At 41.6% G+C, this 24,014-nt stretch overlaps 1 protein-coding gene and 1 long non-coding RNA gene across 2 annotated transcripts in view; one reads left to right on the top strand and one right to left on the bottom strand.

The window, feature by feature from the left end:
- The window catches only part of Tmem161b (transmembrane protein 161B), a 66,473-nt gene extending 64,696 nt beyond the window's left edge, over positions 1-1,777 (bottom strand). The window contains exon 1 of the mRNA XM_027401782.2: positions 1,632-1,777. Within this exon, the coding sequence (XP_027257583.1) occupies positions 1,632-1,634 (3 nt within the window). The 5' untranslated portion in view covers positions 1,635-1,777. The remainder of the gene's footprint in view (positions 1-1,631) is intronic.
- On the top strand, positions 1,774-8,904 carry LOC118238383. The gene is made up of 3 exons (XR_004768507.1): positions 1,774-1,915; positions 7,533-7,652; positions 8,850-8,904. It is a non-coding gene; the product is annotated as an uncharacterized LOC118238383 (long non-coding RNA).
- Positions 8,905-24,014: the final 15,110 nt, after the last annotated feature.

Raw genomic sequence — 24,014 nt, 5'->3', positions numbered from 1 at the left:
AATCACCATGAGATTAGCTGGAAATATACCTATTTTGTTGGAGCTCCCAGAGTTGTTTTACAGACTTCAGAATGCAGGGAACACATTCTAATTCAACTTCTCGGTGACTATAATGCATTGAAGAATTTTACTGATATTCTATTTTCAACTTTCTACATTAAGTCAAAAACTTACTTTACACTTAAGAAACTGAGACCAAGTTCATTAGCTGTCACCTCAAGTATATCATTGCCTGTTTCTAGATTCCACATTCTTCCTTCTGTAAAATTTGACGGGGTGGAAAAGTTGACTAGATTTTGATTCCTTCCAGTTCTAATATTTCTTCTTTAATTTCATTATGCCAAATAAAAACAGAACTCTCTTAAGGAATGTAAGCCATATTATGTAGAGGTTCAAAACATTAAAAAAAAAAACTAAAAGAAACACAAGTCACCTGATAGAGCGCTACTGGATGAGTTTGAAAGTTTTTATTCTCAAATTCATAAGTCCCTCTAACATCATCACACACAACAGCTAAAACTAGCAATATCTGACCCTAAAAAACAGGCATGGCCAAATTGGAGAGTGGTGACATTTGCCTCTGATCCCAACACTCTGAGAAGCAGTGGCAGACAGATTTCTGGAGGACAGCCTAGTGTACATAAAAAGAAGACAACATAACATGACCAAATGAAGGCAGAAGTGCTTGTAGATGATGTTTGAAATCTTTCATACGGTTAATTGTCCAACTTTACTGGAAACATGTACCAGAAAAGTTTCCTGCAATCACCATCCCCTATACAACCACTAGCCCTCCTCCCATTTTCCTATAAAGCTAAACCTTGCCCTTCCATAAGTCAACTTCTGAACTGTGTGATCAGTCGCAGCTTCTTCACTAAAGTTGTTTAAGATTTTCTTCCTACAAGTCCCTGAACTTCATTCCACTTTCAGCCTAAAACAGCACAGGAACTCTCAGGATGACTGATTTCACAGTAAATACCCTCTGCTCGCTGTCCATCATACTGCTTTCAATCCTACCTTCCCAAACCAGGTTCTTTTTAAATTCACTCCTCTCCATGGAATCCTTCTTACCTAACTTTTGAGACACTTACAAATATGACTGAAGCTAGTCTCCCTACTGCAAAAATTGCTCTCTTCTCAATACAATAACTTTACAAACGTTCCTTTCGGATTAAATCTGTTGATAGTCAAGTTGGCTATTTTTTTAAGTGACATTATTTCCAGTTCTGAAATAGTGGAGTTTTAGGAGAAACCAATTTTATCTTAAGTGCCTAGCGTTGCTTGTCTCCAAGAAAGACACAGGCAGGGTTCAAAAGGTACTTCAACACCCGTAAATTCCTGGCCATGGTGATGAGCGGACAGCAAGGTCATCTGGGGCTACCTGGGGCCACAGGCAATGCAGGCTACTTATTCAGTATACTCCGACAGACCCACCCCTCCGGCACCCCACTGTCCCTCGGCTGAGCCGGGTCCCTAAGGCGGCCACACACGCTGAGCAGGTGGGGTGCGGTTCACCCCAGCGCTCCAGCAGGTTCCATTCAGAGCAGGGGCGCCAACCGGCCCCTCTCAGACTGACCTCCCCGCCCTTTCCTCCTGACGGTTGTCACTCTGCTCCTCACCGAAGGACTCACCATAACGCCGAGAAGAGGTCGTGAGACGGACACTCTGGAGTCGCCGGGAGCGTCCTCAGTTTCCCCTCCAGGTTCTGCAGAAAGCGCGAGGGAAAAGGTCTTCCGGCTCTGCCGGAAGTCCTGCCCGCGCGGGACAGGAAGTCCCTCCCTCTCCTTACCGCCAGCGACCCCACGCCACGCAGAGATGAGGAGACGCAAGGCGTCCTCTGCAGCTACTTCCGTGGGTGCGAGGCTAGGCTGGGGGGCGGGGCTGACCTTGAGAGCGCGAGGGCGCAGGCGCGCAGGTAGGTGGGCGGGGCGGAGTGTGGCGCCCGTGGGGCTCCTAGGTATGCTGGGCTGGCGGTGCGGTGGCGTCTGAGGCGTTCGATGGGCTGGGTGGGAGTCGACCTCGCGCCCTGTCGGCTTGGTGAGGGTGAAGAGCGAGCGTCCCAGGCTGGATCCGTGCTGAGCTAACTCAGAAATTGTCCAGGCTCAGCCAGCGTCCTGTCTTTCGTTTTCCTTACGCGGTACCCTGGAGTCTAGGTAAAATCCCAGGTCGTGCCGACCTCACTTAGGTCGGTTGACTTTTATTTAGAAGTTCTTAGCTCTCCACAGATGCCACCTGGAGCCAGGGGATATCTACCAAGAACAGAAACCGAGAAGAAAATTCATTGTGGACACTTCCTGCCTACTTAATTCCAGTATGAACAAAACAGGCATTATAACACGGAAAGAAGTGAAATTCTCATATATACATGCATACATATGTTTTGGGACCCCCCCCCAAACATCTCTACGGGCAAGCTCTGCCTTTTTATTGTGATGAGAATTACCTTGGAGGCAAATTTGAAATAATTATACAAAGCATCTTGATCCAGAAATTTATATTTCCCTTATCCATGAGATATCTTTTACCATAATGTGGTTTCGTCCTGACAAAGTACCTGGAAGTAATGATGTTCAACTTCTAAATGGCCCAAGGACGCTGGGACTCAGTTCTGAGCCACCTAAAGAAGTTAGCTGGGAACGGAAACAAAATTCATTAATGGGGTGGGGGATGGTAAGCAGAGTGACAGGCAGTAGAGACAAGAAATGACGGAAGCTGCTGCAAATCCAGTGGCCTTGAGGCGTAGTTTGTGAAGTAGATTCTGCTGATGATCAATACAGAACTTCCCCAAGGGTTCAGTTTTTGCTCTACAGAAACAAGGTTGTAAATAGACAGGCCCCACCCAGAACAACTGCAGATGGTTGAGTGCAGTATGGAGGGATTGGGGTAGTCTGCTGGTCTGTCTGGGGAGGCAGAAGAGGTGGAGGAGGAGAGTGGCTACCAGCCTGTAAGTGACATCACATTCTGTGAAGTCTTACTCTTTCATTTATGACACTGTGGGTCTTCTAGCTGTCCTAAACCTGGCAGCCTCACTGAGGTTCACAAAACATCTCCTCCTATGACAGTAAGCTAGGAATCAGTAGCAGGATAGAATCCATTCCTGCCAGAGTGAAAGTAAGAAATCAGTCAGGTTTTTCTATCATCACTTTTAATAGTCTGTCATATTCTATACTCTTTATTTTCCGAATGGCACATTGATTAAAAATCCTTGGTTAAAATCCTTTAATTTCTTTCACATGATTACCTCTGCCACAACATTACAAAAAAGTAGTATTTTTAGTAATTAGTTTGTGTGTGTGTTTACATTTACAGCTATGTCAAGTCTTTTTATCCTATAAAAACTATTTTCTATTGATTACCTGTTTATTTTTTTAAAAAGATTTTACCCCTTTTCCATTTCTTAGATGGACAGAGGTTTTTGACAAAGATTCAAATAGAATGAAAAAAAACGGGAGGGAGGAGAGATGCGATGATTGATAACAATTTAATGACCTTTTGGCAAAGGAGTGCCATATGAGAAAAGTCTTGGCTCTTACCGTTTGGGACTTGTGATAACTTAAAATGTCCTCTTTGAGAATTGCTCTCAAATATGTATAAATATCAACAGAAAGTATTTATATCAATACTGACTCTGATCTGAAACTCTTCTACTGGGAGTGGCCAGATGTGATCAGAAGTTATCCTTATAGTAGAAATGGCCAGTAACCTGGGCAATCCAGTAGAGCTGACCCTGTTGATGGGGGTGAGGGGTGGGGAAGCCAGCCCACAGGGCACGACAGTGGGAGAGATGGCTCTGTCCCCTCTTGTCTGCCATGTGGTGGCATGGAAGAAGGAAAGATGCCTTCACCCCCACAAGAGGCAGGAGATCTGGCCTATAGAGCATGAGCTGGAAAGCTGGTCCTGCCCCTCACCTGCTCCAGCATTCAATAGAGTGGCCCCTGGGCAACACAGCAGAGCTGGCCCTGGTGGTGTGGGTGCTGGTGAGCCAGCCCAAAGGGCTTGAGAGCAGAACTAGCCCACCCCTTGCTGTCTGGTGCACTGGGTGAACAAGCTGGAGCAGTGCTGGAGAGCTTACTATGTTGGTGAAGGTGAAGGAGAGCTGGTGAGCTGACCAACCCAGCCACCACCTAGGCCCAGAACCAGGGCTATGTGTTGGCCCACACCAACATCCACTCCATCAGTGATGTGATAGAGCACATGAAGGGGCTGGTCCTGAAAATCCAAAGCTGTAGGATCTCCTTGACACAAATCAACAACAGGATATCCAAGAGGAGTCCCAGTGTCAATAGAGTGGCAGAAGCCAAAGGCCTCAAATCAGACCAATGTCTCGTTCCAATGAACACTTGCAAGTAAAGATGTATGGACTAAAGGGTATACTGTGTGACTCTCTGTGTCACAATACAACTTCCATGATGAGTTTTTTTTCTTTTAAATTTCAATTTATTACTTTGTGGGGGTGGTTGCAAGGAAACAGGGCAGATACAAAGGGCCAGGGAGATGAATGGGGTCAGGATGTGTAATATGAAATCCACAAAGAATCAATAAAAAATTGAAAGAAAAAAGGGCTTGGCCTGGAACTGAATAAACAATGAAAATATAAGGAATAATAAGTACAAGTCTAAAAAATTAAAATTGATCAAGATTTTATATTTCATGATTAAGAAACACTAAAAGGGTATGATTTAAGCTATTTCAATGACAAGAGAACCCAGTTTTGCAAAAACTTGGAAAACTTATTAGCAGAATAGGCAACAATATGAAACATGAAACCATAATGTAACTTGAAATATTTCAGACAGGTAGATAGCAAAACCCAAAGTGTTCCTGAACCATATGGATTTGATTTCATAACTCTAAATAGGCAAGAATTTTAAACTGGCAATATCTTTGGAACATTTATACATTTCTAATAGGAGCTGACACTGATGCAATTCTGAAAACAATTTAACATTACTAATAAAGTTGAAGATGAGCAGTATCTCTGGCCCAGGAAAAACGTACCACAAGATGAACAAGAACATTCACATACAAAGCAGCAAAAATTAGAAATAATACTACTGTAAATTTGACAGGAAAGTAGATAAATATGTTGAGGATATTCATACAGTAGAATATAACAATAGAGAAAATTAACAAGTGTATGGACATGGATGAGCCTCATTAGTAAAATTAGTCACACACCTTTAATCCCAGCACTCCAGAGGCAGAGGCAGGAGGATCTCTGTGAATTCAAGACTAACCTGATCTACAAGTGCTAGTTCCAGGACAGCCTCCAAAGCCACAGAGAAACCCTGTCTCGAAAAACCAAATAAATAAGGAATAAATAAATAATTAAAAATTTAAGAACAGCAACAAAAAGTAAAATACTCGATATCATGGGTTTATTCTTTCTTTTTTCCTCATATGTATGGTATATGCACATATGTGGGTGTATTCTCACCCATGCAATGGACAGCCAGAGGACACTGGGTATCTTTCTCAATGGGTCTCCAACTTTGAGCAAGTTCTCTTCCTGAATCCAATTATATCTATTAGATTGACTAGGCTATTGAACATTGAGCTGCCAGGTTTTACCTGTTTCCTCTTCCATCACTGACCTCCATGGATGAGGTTACAGGTGCAAGCTCCCAAGACTGGCAGTTTGTGTGGGTACTGGTCCTACTGTTTGCAGAGTCAGCACTCTTAACCACTGATCTGTCTCCCCTGCCCCTAGTTATCCTTAAGATAGCATTTTCTGGCCTAAAATTAGATAGACTGTATATAGCTCTTCATTGAATTACTCTTCTGTGTATCTTACACAGAAGTATTTTATAAATACTCATTTGAAACTAGTCACTGAAATAATACAATTCTAGATCATAGCCAGTGACACTACAGTTTTAAAATATATATATATAATAAATATAAGCATGATCTAAATTATCATCTACATAGATGTTATAAATAACATGTGCCAGGCATTATGTTACACTTTTTAGACAAACTGTAACATCTTTATGGAAAGATCTTTAAGTGGTTAGTATATCTGTTTTATATATGAAAAAAATCCATGTCCAGAGAATATGAATAACTTTGTTAAAATTATAACATATGTAGCAGAGCAGAGTTTAAATTCAAGCAATGTGATACCAGACTATATGTTCTCAGCCATAGTAGCAGAAAGTATAGTATACATTCTTAGCTTTTTGTGCATGCCATGGATAGTCTGATAAAGTCTAGAGAGCCCCTTTAGAACAATGTTGTTTTGTTGTTTTGAGACAGGGTTTAACAGTCCTGGCTGTCCTGGAGCTCACTCTGTAGACCAGGCTGGCCTTGAACTCACTGAGATCTGCTGCCTCTCTGCCTTGGGATTAAAGGCATAGAGCTCACTCTGCAGACCAGGCTGGCCTTGAACTCATTGAGATCTGCCTGCCTCTGCCTCCCAAGTGCTGGGATTAAAGGTATGCACCGCTGCCACCACCAAGCAGAGTAGAGCTTTTAACTACATGAACTATACTACATCAGATTATATATATGAGATACAGCAAAAAAAATTTTTTTCAGTGTAGGCATGTACTTTTAAGTTACTGCGTTAATCAATGGAGGCTGTAATTGTAAAATTTTGGAATAATAATGATCAGTTGCATCTTGAGACTCATATGATATTGTAATAGGAAAATATTTGTAACTTTTTAATAGGTAAAAAGTCACCAATACAGTAGTAACGTTGATTTATTGTCTGAGTTCACTATTGGAAGACATTAGATTTTACTGAGAAGCTAGCAGAAATAGTAGGACTACAGGTGGGGGTCATTGGAAGAGCACTTGGTTAACATGCATGAGATCCTGTGTTGGATCCCCAGCATGAATAAAAACATTAGTAAACATGAGACTGCAGGTGTATGTGTCAGCAAGTGAGCTTTTGGTGGGAACATTTGAGACCCTGCATTTGATCCTCAGCAAAAGAAAATGGCAGATATGGGACTGAAGGTGTAGGTCAGTGGGAGGGTACTTGGCCAGTGTGTATCAGATCCTCTCTTTAATCCCTGGAATAAATAAAATTGCAGACCACAGGCAGTTAATATTTTTCTCAACTTAATTAAGTCCTGAGGTATGACTTTAATCTTACTTTGTAGACTTTTTGACACATATTTTACTTCAAAAATACTCACAAAACCTCCTGCTTTCTGACTTAAGATTACAATCAAAAAGTGATATGCAAATACCTTCAGTTTGTTAGAGTTTATTAGTTTGTTAGTGAACTTGTGGGCTGAGAAGTGAGTATAAGAGTAACCAAAATGCACATTTAGACAAGACGAAGCTTGGGGCTTATGTGGAAGATATGTGCCTATCTGGTTTCAGACATTTACTGCCAATGCTATTAATCATAAAATAATTTATTGTTGATTCCATACCTTACAGCATATGCAATTTTTCAATACCTGTAGCCATGCCATACTCAGAGAAGAAAGTTCAAATAACTGGACACCTTTAAAAGTTTCCTTGAGGAATTTTTTTTTAAATGAAGTTTTTCACTTGCCTTTCTTATGATTTAGCATACTGGCACAGCACCTGGGGAACCTGACTCTGACCAACAAGGAGGAATTGCTTGACTAATTGAAAGTGACAGAAACCTTGGGAGAAAGCAATAGCATACAAAGAATAATTAAAAAAAGGTAACATGAACACTAAAGAATGGTGTTAAGAACCTAAAGCTCCCAAATGAGGTTAGACTTGAAAAAAAAAAAAAACTAAGAGAGGACAAATAATGGATCTTTTCAAATTCTGCTGGAAACCAGGAGATAATCATGGGTAAGCCATGTGCAGCTTCTCATACTGGCTTAGCACTAACAGAGAAAGCAAGCTCCCTCCCTGTCTTGCTCCATTTGAAACAAAGGAAGCATATGCTGACATGGGGAAAAAGCCAGCGTTTGTGGTGTTAAGAACCTGGTGTTAATTCCTGTTCACAATATTAAAATGTATTGAAGCATTGCTTTGAACTGAACTACTCCAACGAACCAGATAAAAACAGGGTCCTCCTGCTAAAGCTGAAAGTCCCCAAACTGAAAGCATCCAACATCTGCCCCCAAAATGAGCTAGTTTAGCTCACATGATAAAGAATAAGCCCCACTGTAAACCTGTTTGGAAAGTAACTTTGCAGTGACCAGTTGGTGTCATATTCCTGTTTGTACTGTCTTTAGCCTTGTTCTGCTTATTGAGTCCACCCCTCCATCCCTGCTTATTGTATCACCTATATTACACAATGAGTCACTACTCAATTTTAGAATCATCTATAAAAGCCAGTCTAGTCTTTAAGAAAATTTGTTGTGATTTTGACATTTGGCAACACTTTTATTCTGGATAGGTGTTCCTCTCATCTATAAGATGGAGATATTATTTCTCATAGGAATTTTCTGAATAATGGAAACAACACATTTAAAATACTGAATCAGTTAGACATAGACTAAAGAAGTACCAGCCTAAAATCCAGACGGCCAGAGAAGCTAGGAAACAAGGGGGACCCTAAGAGTCCCATGTTCTCCCAGAGAAGGGGATAGGGACAAGATCTCCTGAGCTAATTGGGAGCATGGGGAAAGGGGCAAGGGAGCTACAAGAAAGAGGGGGAGAAAAGGAGGGGAGAGGAAGACATGAGACAGCAGGAAGATTTAGTCAAGGGAAGAATTGAGGTGAGCAAGAGAAGAGATACCACAATAGAGGAAGCCATTGTAGGTCTAAAGAGAATTCAGGCACTAGGAAATGTCCAGAGATCTATGAGTTTGACCCCAAATAACAATCTAAGCAGTGGTTGAGAGGTGACCTTAAATGCCTTTCTCTGATAATGAGATTGATGACTACATTATATGCCATCCCAGAGCCTTCATCCAGTAGCTGATGGAAGCAGAAGCAGACACCCACAGCTAAACACTGAGCTGAATTCTGGAATGCAGTTGCAGAGAGGGAAGAGTGATGAGCAAAGGGGTCAGAACCAGACTGGAGAAACCCACAGAAACAGCTGACCTGAACAAGGGGGAACTCATGGACTCCAGACTGATAGCTGGGAAACCAGTATAGGACTATTCCAAACCCCCTGAGGGAGGATGTCAGTTTGGAGGTCTGGACAATCTATGGGTCCTCTGGTAGTAGATCAGTATTTATCCCTAGTATACAAATGGACTTTGGGAGCCCTCTCCACATGGAGGAATGTCTCAGCCTAGACACACAGGGGAGGGAGGGTCTAGACCCTGCTCCAAATGATATGACAGACTTTGAAAATCCACCATGGAAGGCTGATCCCTCCCTGGGGAGGAGAAAGGGGTTGGGAGGGCAGGGGAGGAAGGGAGGGAGAGGGAACTGGGATTGACATGTAAAAGAAACTTGTTTCTAATAAAAAATTAAAAAAATTTTTCACTAGAAATTATCTTTTACTGTGCTTTTTTCTACAGAAAAAATGTAATTTCCCTAAAGGTTGTAAAACATATTTGTTTAAAAAATTCCCCTCAGCCAGGCATTGATGGCACATGCCTTTAATCCCAGCACTCGGGACGCAGAGGCAGGCAGATCTCTGTGAGTTTGAGACCAGCCTGGTCTACAGAGCGAGTTCCAGGACAGCCTCCAAAGCCACAGAGAAACCCTGTCTCAAAAAAAAAAATCCCCTCATCTGCTTTCTCCCTGTTAGTGACCATCAGCCTCATCTCATATGGAACAAGGATGGGGGTGTTGAAGTAAGGGTTACACTAAATAAATATTCTGAAGAGCTACATAAAGCTTTGCAAACCTAAAAAGAATATACTGAATCAGGGTCACAAATTGTCTTATTTAACTAAGTTGTATTGCTGTGAAAGACACCATGACCATGGCAACTCTTACAAAGGAAAACATTTAATTTTGGCTGGATTATAGTTTCAGAGGTTTAGTCCATTGTCATCATGGCTGAATGCAGGTGGAAATGGTGCTGGAGAAGAAGATGAACGTTCTACATTTTGATCTGCAGGCAGCAAAAGGAAACTGTCACTCAGCCTAGCTTGAGCATGTAAGACCTCACAGCCTGTCCCCATGGTGACATACTTCAAGACTACAAGACTACACCCACTCCAACAAAGCCATACTTCATAATAGTGCCACTCCCTATGGGCGAAGCATTGAAAACATGAGTCTATGGGGGCCATACATATTGAAATCGCCACACAAATAGTAACTCCAACTTGTGGGAGAAGTTTAAACAGTTGTGGAAAGCAATACTATTCCCAAATAGAGAGAGACATTCTGACAGTCTCTAACAATTCAAGCTCAGATTACATCATCTACTATGAGTCGTTTCCATTTCAGACTTTGGAGTGAAAATTATATGAGGTCTGGAAACAATCACACGCATATTTGAGGAATTGCAGGAAACAGGGCAAACTAAAGTAAACCTAAGCAAATGTGCACCTTTAGGATAATTAATGGAACTCTTTAAAATATATTTATTAATATTTATTTGTGAGATTATGTATATGCCTAGTTGTAGATCCTCTGGAGCTAGAGATTTAGGCAGTTCTGGGCTGCCTGATGTGGGCACTGGACTCACACTTGGGTACCCTGTAAGAACGACACATGCACTTAACCACTGAGCCTTCTCTCCAGCTCAAGAAATGGAAATCTTAAACTCTGTATTATAGTCATATGCCACATAATGATATTTTGGTCATCAACATGTCACACATGATCATGGTCCCACCAGATTACTATAGAGAGAAAAATATTCCTCTAGCCATCCTAAAACTGTAACTCAAGTTACATGTTTGTGGTGCTAGAAAATGTACCATACTGTTGGTTGTATAAAAGTGTAGTACACTTTTATACAGTGATAGCTATTTCACAGGTTTATGTATTTACTGTGTGTTTTAGTTTCTCGGCTCCTTTTGACGAAATACCTGACAAAAGCTACTGAAGGAAGATACAATTTCAAATTTTAGTTCTGGGGATACAGAAGGTATGGGGACAGGAGCAAGAGGCAGCTGCTCACATTGCTCCACAGTCAGGAGGTAGAGTGTTGGATGCTTATGTCCAGCTGGCTTTCTCTTGGTTTGGTCTGGGACCCTATACATGGGGATGGTGTGGCCCACAGTTATGATTTCCCTTCACCTCAGTTAGCCTGAACTAGATAATTCTCACAGACATGTCCAGCATCTTGACTCAATGGTGACCCTAGGGCCTGTTAAGTTGGTAACACGAGCCATTACAATGTACTTTTAACTGCAGATAGATCCATGTCTATCACCATGGACAAAACTTAAGTCCAAATGGATCAAAGACCTCAACATAAATCCAGCCACAAGGAACCTCTTAGAAGAGAAAGTGGGAGGTACACTTGAATGAATTGGTACAGGAGACCACTTCCTAAACATTACACCAGTAGCACAGACACTGAGATAGACAATTAATAAATGGGACCTCCTGAAACTGAGAAACTTCTGTAAGGCAAAGGACACAGTCAACAAGAAAAAACAGCAGCCCACATAATGGGAAAAGATCTTCACCAACCCCACATCTGACAGAGGGCTGATCTCCAAAATATACAAAGAACTCAAGAAGCTAGTCACCAAAGCACCAAATAATCCAATTAAAAAGTGGGTTACAGGCAGACTGAATTGGTCCCTGAAGACCCAGGGACCCTGACTCTGCTGCGATTGCTGGGCTATTCCAGCCCCCACAGAGTGCAGAGGTGAGCTGCTTCAGCCCCTGCCTTGGGCCCAACTTCCACCTGGCCACTCTGGGAAATCCTGCCCAGGGTTCTGCAGGCAGGTCGACTCGGCCCCTGAGGACCAAGCAACCCAGAGTCTGCTGACATCTCTGCTCCAGTCCTTCTCTAACCCACCTGGAGAGGGAGTGCCTCAGACCTGCCTGCACCCACCATGAGACCCATCAGAGTATTGGAGCCAAATTGCACCCACCTGAAGAGACCCCTGGACCCATACACACCAGGAAAGGAAGTGACACCACCTGCACCCACTGGAAGAAGAGATGGGAAGACGACCATATAAGAACACATCTAGCCTTTCCGCCGACTGACCCAGGAACGAGGTGAGTGAGCCTCTGCCCTTACCCAAATCCCGCCCAAACCATCATTCACCCGACCTGCCCAGACCTGCGCCCACCTGCATGGGGTAGACACGCACAGACAAGGAGGAGCTCCCTGAATCTGGAAACACCCCACTCTTCCATCTCTTTCCGCCAACCGATCCACAACAAGTGAGGAGACTATCAGGAGAGGCAAGACCATCCAGAGTTGTGGACATTGAGTTCCTGGCCCGCACACACCACTGGGTCACAAGAGGAGATAGAGAGACCCCACCAGCACCCACTAGAAGAAGATATGGGAAGAAGACAGAATAAGATTTCACTCAACAACAGAAAGACCAATATGACACCACCAGAATCTAGGGACTCCACTCCAGCAAGATCTGAAAAGCCCAACACAGAGCATGAAGATGAGATGGACCTCAAAAATTATCTCAGCAAGATGATAGAGACCTTTAAAGAGGAAACAAGAAAATCCCTTAAAGAAATAGAAGAAAAAGCAAAAAAAAAAAAAATTACAGGAAATGGAGGAAAAGACTAACGAAAAAATTCAAGAAATAAACAAATTTCTTAAAGAATTTAAAGAAAGCCAAGAAAAAACATCCAAACAAGTGAAGGAAGTTCGTGAAACAGTTTAAAGCATGAAAGCTGAAACAGACACAATAAAGAAAACACAGAATGAGGCGATTCGGGAAATGGAAAGGCTGGATAAACGATCAGGAACTAAAGATGTGAGTACAACCAATATAATTCATGAGATGGAAGAGAGTCTCAGCTATTGAGGACTCGCTAGAGGATATACATTCATCAACCAAAGAAAACCTCAAGTCCAACAAATCCCTAACACAAAATATCCAGGAAATATGGGACACCATAAAAAAGACCAAACCTAGAAGAAGGTGAAGAAACACTGCTCAAAGGTACAGAAAACATATTCAACAAAATCATAGAAGAAAACTTCCCCAACCTACAGAAGGATATGCCTATGAAAGTACAAGAAGCTTACAGGACACCAAACAGACTGGACCACAAAAAGAAGTCCCCCCGACACATAATAATCAAAACACCAAATCTACAGAATAAAGAGAAAATATTAAGAGCAGCAAAGGAAAAAGGCCAAGTAACATATAAAGGCAAACCAATCAGAATCACACCCGACTTCTCAATGGAAACTCTGAAAGCCAGAAGGTCTTGGATAGATACCCTACAAGCACTAAGGGAGCATGGATGTCAACCCAGACTACTGTACCCAGCAAAACTTTCAATCACTATAGATGGAGAAAACAAGATATTCCATGACAAAAACTGATTTAAACAATACATATCCACAAATCCAGCACTACAGAAGGTTCTGGAAGGAAAACTCCAACCCAACGAATATAACTACACTCACAAAAACACAGGCAATAGATAATCTAATTATCAATCTAATTATCTAATTATCTAATTATCTAATAATCTAATTATCACAAAAAGAAACAGGAGGGCGAAATCCACACACAATGACACCACCAACAATAAATCCAAAACAAACAAGAACCAATGAAAATGGACATTAGTATCCCTAAATGTCAGTGGTCTTAACTTACCCATAAAAATATATAGGCTAACAGAATGGATACGAAGACAGAATCCATCCTTCTGCTGTTTACAAGAAATACACCTCAACTTCAAAGACACTGAGGAAATCCAGAGAATCTTCAGGTCATACTTTGAAAACCTGTACTCCACAAAATTGGAAAATCTAAAGGAAATGGACAGCTTTCTGGATAAATATCACTTACCAAAATTAAATCAAGATCAGATAAACAGTTTAAATCGACCTATAACCCCTAATGAAATAGAAGCAGTCATCAAAAGCCTCCCAACCAAAAAAAGCCCAGGGCCAGATGGCTTCACTGCAGAGTTCTACCAGGAATTCAAACAAGAGCTAATTCCAATACTCCTCAAACTGTTCCGCACAATAGAAGCAGATGGGATATTGCCAAACTCTACGAAGCTACAATCACTTTGATACCCAAGCCACATAAAGATATGACTAAGAAAGAGAACTACAGACCGATATCCCTCATGAACATCGATGCTAAATATCAATAAAATATTGGCGAACCGAATCCAAGAACACATCAGAAAAATCATCCACCATGAACAAGTAGGCTTCATCCCAGGGATGCAAGGATGGTTCAACATACGAAAATCCATCAATGTAATCCACCATATAAACAAACTGAAAAAAAAAAAAAACACATGATCATCTCACTAGACGCTGAAAAAGCCTTTGACAAAATCCAACATCCCTTCATGATAAAGATCTTGGAGAGAACAGGAATAACAGGAACATATCTAAACATGATGAATGCAATATACACCAAACCAATAGCCAACATCAAAGTAAATGGAGAGAAACTCAAAGCGTTTCCTCTAAAATCAGGAACAAGACAAGGCTGTCCACTCTCTCCATATCTCTTCAATATTGTACTTGAAGTTCTGGCTATAGCAATAAGACAAGAAAAGGGGATCAAAGGGATACAAATTGGAAAGGAAGAAGTCAAACTTTCACTATTTGCAGACGACATGATAGTCTACATTAGTGACCCGAAAAACTCTACCAGGGAACTTCTACAGCTGATAAACACCTTCAACAAGGTAGCAGGATACAAAATTAACTCAAAAAATCAGTAGCCCTACTATATACAGATGATAAATCCAATGAGAAAGAAATCAGGGAAACATCACCTTTCACAATATCCACAAGCAACATAAAATATCTTGGGGTAACACTAACCAAAAAAGTGAAAGACCTGTACAATAAGAACTTTGAGACTTTAAAGAAAGAAATTAAAGAAGATACCAGAAAATGGAAAGATCTCCCATGCTCTTGGATAGGTAGAATTAACATAGTAAAAATGGCAATCCTGCCAAAAGCAATCTACAGATTCAATGCAATCCCCATCAAAATCCCAACACAGTTTTTCACAGACATTGAAAGAACAATACTCAACTTTATATGGAAAATAAAAAACCCAGGATAGCCAAAACAACTCTTTACAATAAAGGATCTTCTGGAGGCATAACCATCCCCGACTTCAAGCTCTACTATAGAGCCATAGTTCTGAAAACAGCTTCGTATTGGCACAAAAATAGACAGATAGACCAATAGAATCGAATAGAAAACCCTGATATTGACCCATGCACCTACGAATACCTTATTTTTGACAAAGGTGCTAAATCTATACAATGGAAAAAAGATAGCATCTTCAACAAATGGTGCTGGTACAATTAGATTCGGACATGCAGAAAATTGCAGATAGATCCATACCTGTCACCATGCACAAAACTTAAGTGCAAATGGATCAAAGATCTCAGCATAAATCCAGCCACACTGAATCTTCTAGAAGAGAAAGTGGGAATTACCCTTGAACAAATTGGCACAGGAGACTGATTCCTGAACACACCAGTAGCACAGACATTGAGGTCTGCAATTAATAAATGGGACCTCCTGAAACTGAGAAGCTTCTGCAAGGCAAAGGAAACAGTCAGTAGGACAAAACGACCACCCACAGAATGGGAAAAGTTCTTCACCGATCCCACATCTGACAGAGGACTGATTTCCAAAATATATAAGGAGCTCAAGAAGCTAGCTACGAAAACACCAAACAATGAAATTAAAAAGTGGGGTGCATAACTAAATAGAGAATTCTCAACAGAGGAATCTGAAATGGCTGAAAGACACTTAAGAAAGTGCTCAAAATACTTGGCCATCAGAGAAATGCAACTCAAAACAACTCTGAGATACCACCTCACACCTGCCAGAATGGCTAAAATCAAAAATACCAATGAGAATCTATGCTGGAGAGAATGTGGAGAAAAAGGAACGCTCCTCCATTGCTGGTGGGAGTGTGAACTTGTAAGACCACTCTGGAAATCAGTATGGCGGTTGCTCAGAAAAATGGGAATCAGTCTACCTCAAGATCCAGCCATTCCTCTCTTGGGTATATACCCAAATAGTGCATGTTCATACAACAAGGACATATGTTCAACCATGTTCATAGCAGCATTGTTTGTAATAGCCAGAACCTGGAAGCAACCTAGATGCCCCTCAACTGAAGAATGGATTGAGAAAATGTGGTACATTTATATAATGGAGTACTACTTAGCAGAAAAAAGCAATGGAATCTTGAAATCTTGTAGGCAAATGGATGGAACTAGAAGAAACCATCCTGAGTGAGGTAACCCAGTCACAAAAAAGACAAACATGGTATGTATTCACTCATATATGAATTTTAGATATAGAGCAAAGGATTACCAGCCTATATTCCTCTTCACCAAAGAAACTAGGAAACATGAAGGACTCTAAGGGATAAATGGTCCCCAGGAATGGGAAGTGGCATGAACTCCTGAGCTAATTGGGAGCATGAGGGTAGGGGAGTTGGAGCTGCTACAATAAGAGCAAGAGAAGAGGAGTAGAGGAGAGGAAATGGAGGAGCAGAAATATTGAGTTGGGGGAAGAATAGAGGAGAGAGAGCAGGATGAGAGATACCATATTAGAGGGAGCCACTATAGGTCCAAGAAGAGATCTGGAACCAGGAAGATCTCCAGAGACCTACAAGAATGACACGATCTGACAATCCAGGCAATGGTGGAGAGGATAACCTAAAAGCCCTTCCCCTAAAATGAGATTGATGTCTTCTCTTTATGCCATCCTAGAGTCCTCATCCAGTGGCTGATGGAAGCAGAGACAGACATCCACAGATATACACTGAGCTGAAATCTGGAATTTAGTTGAAGAGAGGGAGGAATGAAGAGCAAAGGGGTCTGTAGAACAAGGGAGAGCATATTGACCCCAGATGCTGTCTGGGAGGCCAGCACAAGACTGATCCAGACCACTGAACATGGATGTCAATAAGGAAGCCTCTGCACTCCAGGGAGCCTCTGGTGGTGGTGGATTAGTATTTTTCCCTGGTGCAAGAAGGGATTTTGAGAGCACATCCCACAAGAAGAGTTACACTCTGGCCCTGGACACATGGGGAAGGGCCCAGGCCCAGCCCAGGAAGATTTAGTGGACTTTGCAGAGCCCCTGTTGAGGGCCCTACCCTGCACTGGGAGGGTGGGTGGATGGGGTGGGGGTAGGTTGGGGGTGGGGAGGAGGGATGGGGGTGAGAGGAGGGAGAGGGAGAAGGGACTTACATGTGAAACAAGCTTGTTCCCTAACTAGAACTAATAAATAAATTTAAAAAAAAGAAAAAGAAAAAAAAAGAACACATCCAATAACAAGAAAACCAATATGACACCACCAGAGGCTAGAGACTCTACACCAGCAAGACATGAACATCCCAACACAGATTAAGCAGAAGAGAGCAACCTTAAAAACAACTTCATGCAGATGATAGAGACCGTAAGAGAGGAAATCAGAAAATCCTGCAGAGAAATGGAAGAAAAGATGAACCAAAAGATGCAAGAAATGAAGGAAAGCCGATAAAATACAATTAAACAGCTGAAGGAAACAGTTCAGGACCTGAAGACTGAAATAGAGATAATAAAGAAAACATAAACTGAGGGAATGCTGGACGTGGAAAAGCTGAGTAAACAATCAGGAACCACAGATGCAAACATAACCAACATAATACAAGAGATGGAAGACAGAATCTCAGACACTGAAGATAAACTAGAGGAAATAAATTCATCAAGCAAAGAAAATCTTAAGTACAACAAATCCTTAACACAAAATATCCAGGAAATATGGGACACCGTGAAAAGACCAAACCTAAGGATAATAGGTATAGAAGAAGGTGAAGAAACCCAACTCAAAGGTGTAGAAAACATATTCAAGAAAATCATAGAAGAAAACTTTCTCAACCTAAAGAAAGACATGCCAATGGAAGTACAAGAAGCCAAATAATTTCCCTGAAAATAATAAAATGTCTCCTTGAAAAGTTCTACAGTCCACACTGCCAGAGAACCTAGTAAACAAGGACGACCCTAAGAGCGACATACATGGTCCCCTGGAGAAGGGGAAAGGGACAAGATCTCCTGAGAAAATTTGGAGCATGGAGGAGGGGAAAGGGAACTAGGAGAATGAGAAAGGAAGAGGAGTGCTGAGGAAGACACGATGGAACAGGGAGGTTGAGTTGGGGGAGGAACAGAAGAAAGCAAGATAAGAGATAATATAGAGGGAGACATTATAAGTTCAAAGAGAAATCAGGCACTAGGGAAATTTCTGGAGAGCTATAAAGATGACAACAACTAACAATCTGAGCAACAGAGGAGAGGTTACCTTAAATGTTCTCTCCTGATAATGAGGTTGATGTCTAATTCATATGCCATAGTATAGCCTTCATCCAGCAGCTGGTGGAAGCAGACACCACAGCTAAAACTTGAACTGAACTGAAATCCAGATGCAAAGAAGGAGCACTGATGAACAAAGGGTTCCATACCAAGCTAGTAAAAACTCTTGGTCCCCAGACTGATAGCTGGGAAACCAGCATGGGACTGATCCAGATGCCCTGAATGTGGGTGTCAGTGAAGGGCCTCTTGTAGTGGATCAGAACTTATTGCTACCATAGGAATGAACTTTAGGAGCCCATCCCACATGGAGGGATACTCCCTGAGCCTAGACACAAGGGGGTTGGCCTAGGCCCTATACCATAGAATATGACAGACTTTGAAGACCCCCTATGGAAGACCTCACCCTTCCTGGGGAGCAGAATGGGTATGGGATGGGTGAGCGTTAGTTGGGGGGCCAAGGGAGGAGGGGAGGGAGAGGGACCTGGGATCTACATGTAAAATAATTTTCTTTCTAATACAAAAAAGGAAAAAAAGGGAGGCTACAGAACTAAATAGACAATTCTCAATAGAGGAATCTAAAATGGCTGAAAGACACTTAAGAAACTGGTCAACATCCTTAGCCATCAGGGAATGCAAATCAAAACAACTCTGAGATACCATTTGCTCCTGTCAGAATGGCTAAAATAATAATAAAAAACACTAATGATAGTTTATGCTGAAGAAGATGTGAAGAAAGGGGAACACTCCTCCACTGCTGGTAGGCATGCAAACTCATACAGCCACTTTGGAAATCAGTATGGCAGTTCCTCTGGAAAATGGTAATCAGTCTACCACAAGATCTAGCAGTTCTACTCTTAAGCATATACCCAAATGCTGCACATTCATACAATATACTTATGTTCAACCATGTTCATAGCAGCAATATTTGTAATAGCCAGAAACTGGAAGCAACCTAGATGCCCATCAACTGAAGAATGGATAGAGAAAATGTGGTGCATTAACACATGAAGTACTACTCATCGGGGAAAAAAACAATGGAATCTTGAAATTTGCAGGCAAATGGATAGAACTAGAAGAAACCACCCTGAGTGAGGTAACCCAGTCACAAAAAGACAAACATGGTATATGCTTACTCATATGGATTTTAGACATAGAGCAAAGGATTACCAGCCTACAATCCATACAACCAGATAAGTTAGGAAACAAGGAGGGCCCTCAGAGAGACATGCATGGTCCCCCGGAGAAGGAGAAAGGACAAGGTCTCCTGAGCAAATTGGGAGCATGGGGGAGGGGAGAAAGATAAGGGAGTTAGGAGAAAGATAAGGAGAGAATACAAGGAAAGAGGAGGACATGAGAGAGCTAGAAGATTGATGCTGGAGAAGAATAGAGGAGAGCAAGAAAAGAGATACCTTAATAGGTTTAAAGAAAAATATGACACTAGGGAAATGTCCAGGGATCTACAAGGATGACCTCAACTAACAATCTAAGCAATAGTGGAGAGGCTACCTATAATCAGATTGATGAATACCTTATGGGCCATCTCAGAGCCTTCATTCAATAGCTAATGGAAGCAGAAGCAGACACCCACAGCTAAACACTGAGCTGAACTCCTAGAATGCAGTTGCAGAGAGAAAGGAGTGATGAGCAAAGGGGTCAAGACCAGGCTGGAGAAACTCACAGAAACAGCTGACCTGAAGAAGGGGGAATCTCATGGACCCTAGACTAATAGCTGGGAAACCAGCATAGGACTTTTCCAGACCCCCTGAACATGGTTGTCAGTTAGGAGGCCTGGGCAATCTATGGGGCCTCTGGTAGTGGATCAGAATTTATCCCTACTATATGAATGGACTTTGGGAGCCTATGCCACATGGAGAGATACTCTCTCAGTCTAGACACATGCAGGAGGGCCTAGACCCTGCTCCAAATAATATGACAAACTTTAAAGATCCCTATGGAAGGCCTCACACCCCTTGTGATACAGAAAGGGGGATAGAAGGTTGGTGGGGGGGGCAGGGTAGAAGGCTAGGGAGAGGGAACTGTGATTGACATGTAAAACAAGATTTTTCTAGTTTAAATAAAAAAGTAAAACAAAACAAAACAAAATGAAAACAATGTGCTTTTGTCACTTTTAAGTTCAGTTCTACTTATTTCAAAAACATACTGGGCCTGACAAAATTTACTGAGTCTGACAAGTTGAGGTCAGTCTCTAACACCAAAAAGATGGGAGGATAGTACCAACTCTTACATGTTGTCCTCTGAGCATACACATGGTGTGGCATTCACCCCCCAACACACAAATACAAACAAATTGAATGTAATATTAGAAAATTTACTGTGAAACAATGTAGTGTCTTAAGCCAGAAGTATCTTTGCCATGTGTTTACCACATCTCTGGATTCCTTCAAGAAGATGAGTTGAGTGACGAGACAATGTCTTTGAGCTTTGTGTAAGTACAGCCTATGATAGATATTTGTACAAGGACTTCACAATGCCTTTCTCAGAATGCATTCCCATCTTCTTTAAGTTATGCATACTTACATTTGCTTTTTCTAGTGAATTCCTTCCCCAATGATACCATGTCCAATGGACAAAGATTTCTAAATAAACAGAAACAAACAATAAATTAACTGAAGAAATGCTTAAGACTTAGAAACTAAGGTGATGTGGAAAGAACAGGTTTCTTGAATTTCATGAAAGCATTAGGAGGCAGTTTTAAATGGAGAGAAAGAAGCTTCTGTCCTTATCTAGGAAGTAGTGGTTGATGATGGCCCTCAAAAGAAAACCCTGTATCCTAATCAAATGACCTATGAACATGATTTTATTGGGAAGAGATATTACTAGAAATGTTGGGGTGAGATTATCCTGGATTATTTGGTGAGCAGTAAATCCAAGAACATATTTTTATATGACAAACAGGAGGCAGTGTAACCATAGAAACAGGGAATGGGGTAATATGGCCACAGATCAAAGAACACTGATGCTTGCCAGAAACTGGGGAAAACTGATATTCTTCCCTAGACTCTCAAGAGGAAATCCAAGCCCATTAATGTAAGCCCCCCTTCCCACAGGAGTGGCCAGGCCTCTCCCCCAAGGACCTGTAACTGCCAGGTCACACCCACAGAATACTCTAACTGCCCCATCCGCTGGACCCTGCTCTCATCCTACAGAGTCAAAAGCCCAATCTCTGGGCATGAAATCCCACCAATCTCCACCCTGAAAAGTTCCACCCCCTCCCCAAGGAACTCTGTATAAGCCCTGTATCCTATTGAGTTTTCTGCTGCTTTCTCACCCCAAGCAGGGGCAGTCACCCTTCTGATTTTACCTCCCAATAAATCTCTTATGTGAGATTTCTTGTGCAGTGTGACCCTGTGGTATTCCTTGGCTCTTGGGTGCCAGAAACCCTTTCCATCGGAGCTGCAACACTTACAGCTAAGGCCATGATTTTGGAACCTTGGCTTAGATTGTCAGGAAAGGCAAGCTTCCTGGTTTTAACTGGAGAGAGAAGGAGGGAAGGAAAAACAAATCAAAAGATGAAGAAAATAAAGGGAAGGAGGAAGAAAAGGAAGGAATAGAGAGAAAAAAATTAAATGGAAACATTTCTTGAAGAATCTGAAAAAAGCTTCATAAAATAATCTTGCTTGATTTTCAAGCAAGTAAGATAAAAAGGTAGTTCTTATAAATGCAGATAATTACATACAAAAATGAACTTAAGCTTAACCAGAATCAGCCAGCAAACAGAATTCTCCTGTGTAGTGAACCATGCAAAGCAACTGTGACTAATAAAATATTGCTTTGCTTTGTATCTGTGTTTCCCCTATTCAAGCCTCCCCTCTGGTTCCTCAGTAAAAGATTTGCTCAAATAATCTCTATTTTGTTTTGTTTTTGGTTTTCGAAACAGGATCTTACTGTGTAGCCTTGGCTGTCCCTGAACTCACAGAGATCCACCTGCCTCTGCCTCCAGAGTGTTGGGATTCAAAGAGTGCACAGCTGTGTGTGTGTGTGTGTGTGTGTGTGTGTGTGTGTGTGTGTGTGTGTGCAGTGCCACAGTTTATGTTTTCAAGATAAGTAACAGGAGAATATCAGAAAGATATGGTTCAGGCTGAAGAACCAACAAAGCACACGATACGATTCAGCTGAAGTTTGAAGGCTTGAAAACCTGTGGGGTCAATGATGTCACCCCCACCCCTAGGCATGAGAATGAGATCTGTGAGTGCTAGAATAAGCCCAGATGTTCAGAACCAGGTCTGGTGTCTGACAGGTTAAAGCACATTGATGCTCTAACTCCAAAGAAAGCATTATTAAAATATATGTCTTGGCATGTCCATGATCAGCTAGGTGATGCCTCCTGGCACTGGTGAGGCCAAATCCATGATGTAGAGACCAGTCTCTTACAGAAATATAAACACTCAAATATTTTACCAGATATCTGTGCATCCTTTAACCAAATCTGAGTAACATCTAATTAGTCATCACAATCAGGTTTAGAGGAAATAATAGATATGACAGAGGTAATAGAAAAGGAGGTCTGAGGTGCATTAGAGAGAATAACAGTGAAATGGATGCAAGAGGGTGACAAGGGTCTGAGATGTGTTTCAGGGTGATTATTTGAACAAAAATGCAGTTATTAAATTATACAGTCTCTGTGGTAATATAGCTTACCAGGATTCAAAAGATACCTACAGGATTAATATTGCCAGCAGCAGAAAGACTTGTTTCAGCAAAGCAAAACCCAATGCTCCCCAGAGTCAGGCAACCAGACAAAGCTCGTCTGATTAACAAATGTTTCTGCCTATTCCTTTGATCTGTAGAGGAAGTAAATCTGTGATCGCACATATTTAAAACAGTCATATTCAAAGTATGTATAGGATAAAATACTTTTAAAAATGTCTTCGAGCCTCAAATACACATCTATAGACAAAGTAAAGAGATATAAAATGGAAATTCTGTCACTTAGAAACTATCCTTTCAATTTTGTTTGACTGGGAATTGAAGCAAGAACCCATAAAAACATAATAACCATTTTTTTTCCCAAGACGGTTTCTCTGTGGCTTTGGAGGCTATCCTGGAACTAGCTTTTGTAGAACAGGCTGGTCTCGAATTCACAGAGATCTGCCTGTCTCTGCCTCTTGAGTGTGGGGATTAAAGGCATGTGCCACCACTGCCTAGCTAAGAACCAACTTATTAAGGGATACAATGAAAAGACAAACTCACAGATACAGAACAAAGCAGATGCCGCCACTGATCTCCCTGCCTTCGTCCAGCTGTTCTGCTCAGGGGTCAAGAGCACCAGCTGTGCTACCTGTATCCTGCTTGGTCCCCAACCATGCCAGGTTCCAGTGAGAGCAAGAGACCGAGAGAGCCTTCTCCAGCTTATCAGTTGTCACACAGCAGATAAGACCACATCCTACAGCTGGTACTCAAAGAGTTCCCACACTTCTCTCTGTCTAAATAAGAAGGTTCTAAGCCTAATACAAAACTATATATAACAAGAACAGTTATCAAGTATTTTCTAGGAGAAAGAAAGGATAATAGCAAAAATGGGGCTACAACCATCAAGAACAACATCAAGCATGATATACAAACTAAATATCCAGGTTATAGGTGATTGGTAAATAACAGAGTTCATTTTAATATCTGTCCTATTCTGAAGAGTCTAAGTCTTATACTTTATATACCTTAGCTAAGATACAAGA

This window comes from Cricetulus griseus, chromosome 2 (assembly GCF_003668045.3).
Source record: "Cricetulus griseus strain 17A/GY chromosome 2, alternate assembly CriGri-PICRH-1.0, whole genome shotgun sequence".
Taxonomy (NCBI): Eukaryota; Metazoa; Chordata; class Mammalia; order Rodentia; family Cricetidae; genus Cricetulus; species Cricetulus griseus.
The sequence above is the reverse complement of the archived record's forward strand: the minus strand, read 5'-3'. Positions and strand labels throughout refer to the sequence as shown.